This window comes from Physeter macrocephalus, chromosome 10 (genome assembly GCF_002837175.3).
Source record: "Physeter macrocephalus isolate SW-GA chromosome 10, ASM283717v5, whole genome shotgun sequence".
In the NCBI taxonomy this organism is placed as follows: domain Eukaryota; kingdom Metazoa; phylum Chordata; class Mammalia; order Artiodactyla; family Physeteridae; genus Physeter; species Physeter macrocephalus.
The window spans coordinates 69142538-69152922 of NC_041223.1; the positions used below are offsets into that span (position 1 = coordinate 69142538).

Below are 10385 nucleotides of genomic sequence, written 5' to 3' on the forward strand. Positions count from 1 at the left end.
ACGCACGGGCCCAGCCGCTCCGCGGCATGTGGGATCTTCCCGGACCGGGGCACGAACCCGAGTACCCTGCATCGGCAGGCGGACTCTCAACCACTGCGCCACCAGGGAAGCCCCTACTGTTAATTTTTATGTACCCTTCTACTCCCCTCTTCACAGTGCCTAAAGACTATTCTATACCTTAAATACTTTATTTCATTCCCATGTCAATGAAAATAATCAATAATCTATAATAAGAAAAGAGTTTTATTTGAGCCAAACTAAAGACTAGCCTGGAAGCCAGCTTCCCAAATTACTCTGAGAAGCTGCTCCAGAGAAGCATGGTTTCCAGCACAGTTTTATATCTTGTCAGAACAAAGAACATTAAACAAGACAGGGTTACATTCCTTCAAGGTTTTAAAAAACAACAACACACACACAAATCACCAAGTACACAGCAAGTCAGCATGGCCTTGGCACCTGTAAAGGAAGTCTTATCATCAAAGGAGTACTAGCATTAGCATCCCAGGAAGAGAGACATTTAATCTTTATATTTAACATGGACATCTTTACATCTGGTCACTGTGCTCTTTTAATAATTAGAGCAGATATACAATTTATGTCTGATAGCCCATAAACAGGCTATTTTAGTTAGCATAAAATTCAAGTTAACTCATGTATAAGCCAAGAATGACTTTCATATATGTCAATATGTGAAAATTTCTTTTATCACCCATCTTAACATTTACATCCAATGTTTATATTAAGAAAGCTGCGAGGGACTTCCCTGGTGGCCCAGTGGTTAAGAATCCGCCTGTCAATGCAGGGGACACGGGTTCGAGCCCTGGTCCAGGAAGATGCCACATGCCACGGAGCAACTCAGCCCATGAGCCACAACTACTGAGCCTGCGCTCTAGAGGCCACAAGCCACAGCTACTGAAGCCCTCGCGCCTAGAGCCCGTGGTCCTTAACGAGAGAGACCATCGTAATGAGGAGCCCGCGCAAAGCAACGAAGAGTAGCTTCCGCTCACCACAACTAGAGAAAGCCCGCGCACAGCAACGAGGACCCAACGCTGCCAAAAATTAAAAAAAAGTATGCTGCCAGGCCTATGCTTGTTACACTTGGGTGTGAATTTCCACAGGCCAGAGGTCTTAAAAAGGGAATTGCTGGGTCAGAAGGGGCGAATCTGCTTTTCATTCCTATCTGATCTTTTCGCCTGTTGAGGAAGAAAGAAGCAGGAGGATCCCACAGCCCTACAGGCTCCCTAGCTTCTCCCGCACAGCGGAATCTTCTGTCTCGCTATCCCACCACTCGTCGTCTCCTGACCTCCCATCACAGAAAGCTCTCGCCTCGGCTCTAAAAGCCACTTCTGCTCGGATTCACCTGCGGGAGTTGGCCGGATAGGGACGCCCGCGTTTCCGGTGCCGAGGAGGCGGGGCCGGCGTCGCAGGCCGGCGCCGTCGCAGGCCGGTGACGCAGTGCGCCGCGTGCTCACCCCACGTGTGCTGCAGCTCTCTGGGTGTCCGCGGAGAAGCGGCGCTTGTTTTCTCTGGGGGTGTAGTTGGTGGCAGCTCCGGCGCGGGGACCTCAGCGGCTCGGGGGCTCTGAGCGCGAAGCAGGGAGCTTCGGTGGCCGTCTGGGGCGGAGGGCCCGCGGTCATGGAGCACCTCTTGCTGGAGGTGGCGGCCGCGCCTCTACGGTTAATCGCTGCCAAGAACGAGAAGAGCCGCAGCGAGCTGGGCAGGTTCTTGGTCAAACAGGTAAGAGCAGGAGCGAGAGGGAAAGCGCCCGGCCGCCCCCGCCACCCCCCTGGCGCGTGCCCCATGGCCCTGCGCGGAGACGCAGGGGACAGGAAAGCGGCGTCTTGTCACTCTGGCCCGCTCCCCAGGGCTGGCCCGTGGCGGAGGCGTCCGCGCGCGTTTGAGGAGCCAGGAAGAAGCCTTTTGTTTTTCTCGGGGGGAGAGCCTTGCCTTCCGCTCTCCACCGACTTACCCCCTTGCAGAGCCCTCCCTGACTGCGTGCGTCAGACGTGGCCTTCGGAGAGAAATGTGGGTGGTTTTTTTGTAATTGAGGTTGCGTGTCTGCCCTTTTGACATGTGTATTATCTAAGTGTGCCGAGTCCAGCCACCCCTGTTAGCTTGGGTGAATGTTTCCTGTCTGCCCAGTCCCGACTTTTCAGCCCACTGACAAGCATTGATTGTGTTCCTGCTTTACGTAGCACACAGTGTGGCACTTTGAGGAGACATAAATTCGTTAAGGTCTTTGCCCACAGGGAATTTAGCGTCTATTTTTAGAGACCGTTCATAAACACAGAAAACAACTGATGGACAAAGCGAGACATTGAGTGCATAATTTCTAAGCCGTGGGAAGTATGAATTGGTTTTCTGGGAAATGGGTGCTCTGGCCTTTTAAGAGCGATCTCTCGTTTACCACCAGCTGTCTGAGTTTTTTCACGTGGCATTTTAACTTTGTGTTTTGTGCTCCCCCCCAATATCTGTTAGCTTCTTTTTTAAAAATTAATTAATTTATTATTTATTTTTGGCTGCGTTGGGTCTTCGTTGCTGTGCGCGGGCTTTCTCTAGTTGCGGCGGGCGGGGATCTGTTAGCTTCTTTTTTAAAAATTAATTAATTTATTATTTATTTTTGGCTGCGTTGGGTCTTCGTTGCTGTGCGCGGGCTTTCTCTAGTTGCGGCGAGCGGGGGCTACTCTTCGTTGCGGTGCGCAAGCTTCTTATTGTGGTGGCTTCTCTTGTTGCGGAGCACGGGCTCTAGGCACACGGGCTTCAGTAGTTGTGGCATGCGGGCTCAGTAGTTATGGCTCGCGGGCTCCAGTGCGCAGGCTGAGTAGTTGTGGCGCACGGGCTTAGTTGCTACGCGGCATGTGGGAATCTTCCTGGACCAAGGCTCAAACCCGTGTCCCCTGCATTGGCAGGCGGATTCTTAACCACTGCGTCACCAGGGAAGTCCTGTTAGCTTCTTGAGAGTAGAAAATTTTTTTTTTCTAATTCCAGTATGTAGACCGTATATATCCTACTGCTTAGGAAACAACAGCAGTATTTTGTGTCTGGAGTAGCTGGGAACTAACATGAGAGGCATTTCTGTTTGGTGACAACATATGAACGTGTATAGCAAAGGGGAGGGAGCAGTGGAAGGTATGCCTGGGGTTATCTGGGTTGTGATTTCCTCAGGGAAGGGAATCACTAACATAAATGGAGAGGTCTAGGAAAGAAAACGGATTTTTGGTGGGCTGGACTAAGGAAAGAGATGATCAGTTTATATGAGCTGAGCTTGTGGTGACAGGCTCCTGAATTATGTATTGTGGCTAGAAGTATTTTTCTGTAAGTGGGCTTGCATTTAGAACAGAGGTTCTGAAGCTGGGGCTCATGGACCATGGGCAACAGGGGAGTTATTTATGATTCTCCACTGTAATTGGATATAAAATTGGTGCTTATGTATTGGGAGTAAAATGAGAAAAACGGTTTGTAGCCGTTTTTAAGAGAATCCGATATTTTGAAGTGTGAACCACTCAGGTAGATTCTGAGACTATATAGTTTAATTTGAATTTTTTTTTTTTTTTTTTTGCGGTACGCAGGCCTCTCACTGTTGTGGTCTCTCCCGTTGCGGAGCACAGGCTCCGGACGCGCAGGCTCAGCGGCCATGGCTCACGGGCCCAGCCGCTCCGCGGCATGTGGGATCTTCCCGGACCGGGGGACGAACCCGTGTCCGCTGCATCGGCAGGTGGACTCTGAACCACTGCGCCACCAGGGAAGCCCTCTGAGACTATATAGTAATGCTGAGGAACTTAAAAGCTACTCGAAAGTTTAGTTGAATTAAGGAGATTGGGACACCTGTGCTTCCCCTTTCTTTGTCTCACGTTATCCGTCTCTGAGAGATGTTTTTCAGGTTTGTTCCTTTCCATTTTCAGCAATAGTTTCAAGCCTTTCGCTCAGAGAAGAGTTGATTGTGTTTTCATTCTATTTTTCTCCTGTTTGGGGAAGCAAAATAATTTTTACTGGAAAGCAAAGACTTTTTTTGGCCAAGCCACGCAGCTTGTGGGATCTTAGTTCTCCAGCCGGGTATTGAACCTGGGCCCTCTGCAGTGAAAGCACGGAGTCCTAACCACTGCACTTACAGGGGAGTCCCAGCAAAGTTTTTGAAACATTGCTTCTCATGGAGTTTGGGATCTGAAGTAAGAATTTTTTAGGATTGTGCTTCCTTTTTTTTTTTTTTTTTTCTTTATCTCAGCTGATGACACCACTGTCTCTCTATCCAATCCCTTTTCACTCATTTTCTGTCATGTACAGCCAAGTCCTCCTGATTTTCCTTACTCAGTATTGGATCTGTTCCTTTCGCTTCCTCCCTGCTACTGCTACCATCCTACAGTTCTGACTCTTAATTGCACTGTGGGGGTGTTCTTTCCACCACCACCAAGCAAGTCTCAGACACCAGCTGGTGTCCTACAGTTAACTCAATTCTGACACTGTTTATCTGCAGAAAGCATCATATTCTTCAGGGTAAAGGCTCAGCCGTAAAAGACTTCTCCCACCCGCAACATACACGCGGGTTGTCACCTGTGCTTATGATCAACTGGCTATAAATTGGAGGTTCCAATGACCTCTTCCTTGGGTTTGGTTAATTTGCTAGAGTGGCTCATAGAACTCAGAGAAATGTTTTACTTACTAAGACTACCAACCCTGAAGCTCTCTGAACCATGTTCTTTTGGGTTTTTATGGAGGCTTCCTTACATAGCCACAGTTGATTAAATCTCTGGCCATTGGTCATTGAAGTGTACAGTTCAGTAGTTTTCGCTCTGTTCACAGATATATGCAACTGTCAACCACAGTCCATTTTGGAACACTTTTGTTACTTCAAAAAGAAGCCCCTGTTCCCTTTAGCTATTATCTCCCATCCGTATTCTGGTCATTTAATATAAATTGTCATTAATAAGACAAATCTGAATCTATTGTCATTCTGCCTAAGAGCTCTCCACTGTCTCCAGAATCAAAATCCAAGCTTTCTAAAATGGTATATGAAATATTGCTTTTTTTTTTAATTTTTAAAGAAACTATTTTCTGTCAATCATATTTCCATTTTCTTTTTTGAATTTTTTTTTTTCTTATCCAGTCTGGTTCTCAACTGGGGGCAATTTTGCTTTCTGGAGCAAATCTAGAGATGTTTTTTGGTTGTCACAACTTGTGATGGGGGCGTGCTGTGGGCATCTAGAGTGTAGAGGCCAGGGATGCTGCTGAACACCTTCTAGTGCACAGGGTAGCCTTCACAACAAGGAAATTATCCAGCCCCAAATGTCAGTAGTGCAAAATTGAGAAAGAAACCCTAAATATATGTATACCTAATAACAGAATATCAAAATGCATGAATCAAAAAGTGACAGAAAAGGAAAAATAGAGAAACTCAAAATTATAATTGGAGACTTTTAACACTCTAGCCTCGGTCACTGATAGTACAGATACAGAAGATCAGTAAGGATATAGAAGAATTGAACACCATCAACAAACCTGTCCTAACTGGCACTTATAGAATGCTGTGTCCGGTAATTGCAGAATACATACTCTGCACATCTGGAACGTTCACCAAGATAGATCATAAGATGGGCCATTAAACAAATCCCAACAAATTTAGGAGAATTGAAATCATACAAGGCATATTCAGTTACCCCAGTGAGATTAAATTAGGGGGCACAACCCTCAAAATGGTGCTGGGAAAAATCCCTAAATGTTAGAGATTAAATAAGAAAATTAAAAGAAACTGATGGCTAAAGAAGAAATCATTGGGAGAATCAGAAAATATTTTTAACTGTATGATAGCTTAAACAATTTGTGAGTTGCAGGCATTAACAATTAGAAGGAAATTCATAACATTTAGAGGGAAATTTATAACATTGAGTTCTTATATTTGGAAAAAATGGTTTGAAATTAGTGATATTTCTTAAGCTTTCACCTTAGGAAATTAGAAAAAGAAGAGCAAATTAAACGCAAAATAAATAGAAGGAAGAAAATAATAAAGATAACAGTGGAAATGAATGAAATAGAAAATGGACAAACAGTATAGCAAACCAGTGAAACCAGAAGTTGATTCTTTGAAAAGATTGACCAAGAATAAAAGGGAAAAATCCAAACTATTAGGAAGGAAAGAAGGCCACCATTACAGAGTTTGAAAAGAATAAAAAAATAAGTAATATGAAAAATTTTATACCAATAAATTAGACAATTTAGATGACAGGAGCATTCAGAGAATATAAATTACTAAAGCTCACTCAAGGAATAGACAAAAGCAAGATAGGAATAGAGCAAAACTTCTTCAAGCTGATATAGAGGATCTACAAACACCATCATAGTTAATAAAGGAACAACCCGATTTAAAAATGGGTAAAAGATTTGAATAAATACGTCACAAAAGAAGATAAATAAATGGCTATTAAATACTTCATACCATATACGACTCCACCTCCACTAGAATGGCTAAAATTAAGACCGATAATACTATGTTATGTGTTGGTGAAGTTATGTAGCAACTGGAGCGCTGAGATATTGCTGGTGGGGATGTGAAATGGTGCAGATACTCTGGAAAACAACTTCTATTAAACATTGAAAATTTTCTTAAAATTTTATTTATTTATTTATTATATTTATTTATTTTTGGCTGCATTGGGTCTTTGTTGCTGCGCGCAAGCTTTCTCTAGTTGGGGCAAGCGGGAGCTGCTCTTCCTTGGGGTGTGCGGGCTTCTCATTGCGGCGGCTTGAGCTACTCTTCCTTGTGGTGTGTGGGCTTCTCATTGCGGCGGCTTCTCTTGTTGCGGAGCACGGGCTCTAGGCGTGCGGGCTCAGTAGTTGTGGCTTGCGAGCTCTAAAGCGCAGGCTCAGTAGTTGTGGTTCACGGGCTTAGTTGCTCCATGGCATGTGGGATATTCCCAGACAATGGCTTGAACCTGTGTCCCCTGCATTGGCAGGAGGATTCTTAACCACTGCACCACCAGGGAAGTCCTAAAATTTTTTTTAAATTAAAAATAAATTTTAGGGAATTCCCTGGTGGTCCAGTGGTTAGGACTCCGTGCTTTCACTGCCGAGGGCCCAGGTTTGATCCCTCGCGGGGTAACTAGGATCCTGCAAGCCATGCGGCATGGCCAAAAGTGTATTATCAAGTTGAGCGTAGTTACTGTGTGATCCAGCAATCTCACTCTTTGGTAATAAAAAGATTAAGAGTAACGAAAATATGGGGGGGGGGGTGGAGAAATTGGAAACTTGGGATTAACAGATACACACTACTTTATATAAAATAGATAAATAACAAGGACCTACCATATAGCACAGGGAACTATATTCAATATGTTGTAATAAACCTATAGTGGAAAAGAATCTGAAAAAGAATGTATACATATGTATGTATATATACGTATAACTGAGTCACTTTGCTGTACACTTGAAACATTGTAAATCAACTATACTTCCCAAAAAAAAAAAAAAAATAAATAGTAATGAAGGACTTCCCTGGTGGTCCAGTGGTTAAGACTCCGTGCTACCACTGGGGGGGCCTCGGGTTGGATCCATGGTCAGGGAACTAAGATCCCACAAGCTGTGCAGTGTGGCCAAAAACCAAAAAAAAGAGGGAGAGGAATGAACATATGTCCATCAATCTCTTGTACATGAATGTTCATGGTAGCTTTATTGATGATAGCTGGAAACAGTGCAAATATCTATTAACATGTGAAAGGATAAACAAGTTGTGGTATGCTCGTATGGTGAAACACTAGTAAGTAATAAAATGGAATAAATTATTAACACTACCTACAAGTACAACTTTGGAACTTTGGAAAAATTATTATATTTTTGAATATGGTATTTAGGGTGTGCTCAAGCTGTACTCTTATAGATAACCATTTAGTGTCAAAGTCTTTAGGCTATAAATTCATAGCCTTGGGCTTGCTGGGTCAGAGGGTATACGCCTCGGGCAATTTAAACCCACTGTCACATTGCCCAGCAGCAAGGGTTGTGCGGACTTGCATGCACACAAGCAATATGAGACCTTTTACATACTTTTCAGTTTTCCTTTTTATGCTTATGGACATACTGAGACCAGGCACTAGAATTTTGTGGTTTATTTCATCTTGCGTATCAAAGTGTGGCTGTCTGCTTTGGATCTCTCTTTTTTATTAATTAAAATCTGAAGCCTTCATGGGGATATATCATCATTCATTTCCAGGAACTGATTTATCTTTATTCTTTCCTCAAGAGAGTTGGCAGGTTTGCATACTAACTGCACTTTATTTTTTTTTTCATTTAATTCCTGTTTTCCTCCAGGACAAAGGCTTTGGGTGAAACACTGGATTCCCTGGAAACTGTTATGACTCTGAAACAGATTACTTTTCAAGGAAGCTGAAGCTATCTAGCATTTTACATGGAATCCTGGTGCCAGTGCTTTTACCTCAAACTCCAGTGGACTGAAACTTATTTGTAACAGCATTGACATTCAATTAACTAATCCTTTATTGCCAAAAAACCCCCACCATGTTTTATAAGATAAACTCAGTTATGAAGTCTGGCAATTGGATATTTTGATTTTAAGCCAGGACTCTGTTCTTCTGTAGCAGTAGAAATGAAAATCATTTATGTAGAAATTTTGTTTTGCCTTTCTCTCAGGTGTGGACACCTCAAGATCGTCAGTGTATCTTGAGTACCTTAGCACAATTACTTCTGGATAAGGACTGTACTGTGCTGGTTGGCCGCCAGCTGCGCCCTCTCCTTTTGGATTTGCTGGAAAGGAATGCTGAAGCCATTAAAGCTGGGGGCCAAATCAACCATGACTTACACGAAAGGCTCTGTGTATCGATGAGCAGACTCATCGGTAACCATCCTGACGTCCTCCCGTGAGTAACAGTTTTATTCTTCACGTTTCTCCTTGAGGTGGTAGAACCTACTCTCTCCTGGGAAGTAAGGAGGAGTCTGAGCTGAGATGAAAATAAAAGGGGAAATTCAGAAAGGGGAAAGAGGAGTGGTACTATTTTATAAAAATAATCACAGCAGAAGCCATTTATCCAGCTCAGTTCAGTGACCATTTACTAGGTTTTAAGTCTTGACCATCAAGACAGGTCTGGAAAATATAACCAAGATATCTCCCTGCCCTCAAGGATTCTGTCACCTGGCAAGACATGCATATAAGGCAGATCTAAATGAGTTTTAGCTGAGGCTCTTACAGCATCCATTTCAGTTGGGTGAGATTCTTGCTTGCTGGAACAGCTGAAGTGAGTGGGTTACAAGAGCTCTAGTGTCCCTTCCAACTTTCTGTAAATCTATCCAGATGCAAAGTGTGATAAGAAGTTGTATTAGAACTGGATTCTAATGCATTTCTCTTTTGACCTGCTCTCTTTCCAACTTGGGCTGCCTCACCCCTCCTTAGGCAACCTCATGGTCCCCCGCTCCCACGAGGTCACCCCAATAATGCTGAACTTAGCGTGGACGCCGAGTCAGCATAGCGCCCTGCAGCCCAGAACTCCTGGCCCAAGCCATCCTCCTGCCTCAGCCTCCCGAGTAGCTGGGGCTATAGGCATGTGCCATTGCACCAGGCTTTCTCAAAATGATAGGTTTGTGTGCAATAGTCAAAAGAGGCAGCTAAGTGAGTGTCACGGGTTTTTCAATTGAGAAGATAAAGGACTTTAACTCTAAACATGAATAATGTTCTGTGTACTTATAGGAGCATCTTTTTTAAAAAATTAATTAGTTAATTGATTTTGGCTGCGTTGGGTCTTCATCGCTGCGCAGGCTTTCTGTAGTTGTGGCGAGTGGGGGCTACTCTTTGTTGTGGAGCGGGGGCTTCTCATCCTGGTGGCTTCTCTTGTTGCGGAGCACAGGCTCTAGGCATGCAGGCTTCAGTAGTTGTGGCACGTGGGCTCTAGAGCGCAGGCTCAGTAGTTGTGGCGCACGGGCTTAGTTGCTCCGCGGCATGTGGGATCTTCCTGGACCAGGGCTCGAACCCGTGTCCCCTGCCCTAACAGGCTGATTCTTAACCACTGCGCCACCAGGGAAGTCCTAATTAATTTTTTTACTGGAGTATAGCTGGTTAACAATGTTATGTTAGTTTCTGCTGTACAGCAAAGTGAATCAGCCATACATATACATATATCCACTCTCTTCCAGACTCCATTCCCATATAGGTCATTACAGAGGACGGAATAGAGTTCCCTGTGCTATACAGTAGATTCCCCCCGCACAAACTTATTTATTTATTTATTTATTTTGGCTGCGTTGGGTCTTTGTTGCTGCGCGCAGACTTTCTCTAGTTGTGGTGAGCGGGGGCTGCTCTTCGTTGCGGTGCACAGGCTTCTCACTGCGGTGGCTTCTCTTGTTGCGGAGCATGGGCTCTAGGCGCATGGGCTTCAGTAATTGTGGCACGCAGG

The 10385-nt window shown here is 44.3% G+C and overlaps 1 protein-coding gene across 5 annotated transcripts in view; it reads left to right on the plus strand.

Moving 5' to 3' along the window:
* Positions 1 to 1387: 1387 nt before the first annotated feature.
* Positions 1388 to 10385, plus strand: part of MDN1 (midasin AAA ATPase 1) — a 164009-nt gene continuing 155011 nt past the window's right edge. For all 5 annotated transcript variants that reach the window (XM_007126238.4, XM_028494642.2, XM_028494643.2 and 2 more), the window contains exons 1-2: positions 1388 to 1737; positions 8632 to 8858. In XM_007126238.4, coding sequence (XP_007126300.2) covers positions 1636 to 1737; positions 8632 to 8858 — 329 coding nt within the window. In that variant the 5' untranslated portion in view covers positions 1388 to 1635. The remainder of the gene's footprint in view (positions 1738 to 8631; positions 8859 to 10385) is intronic.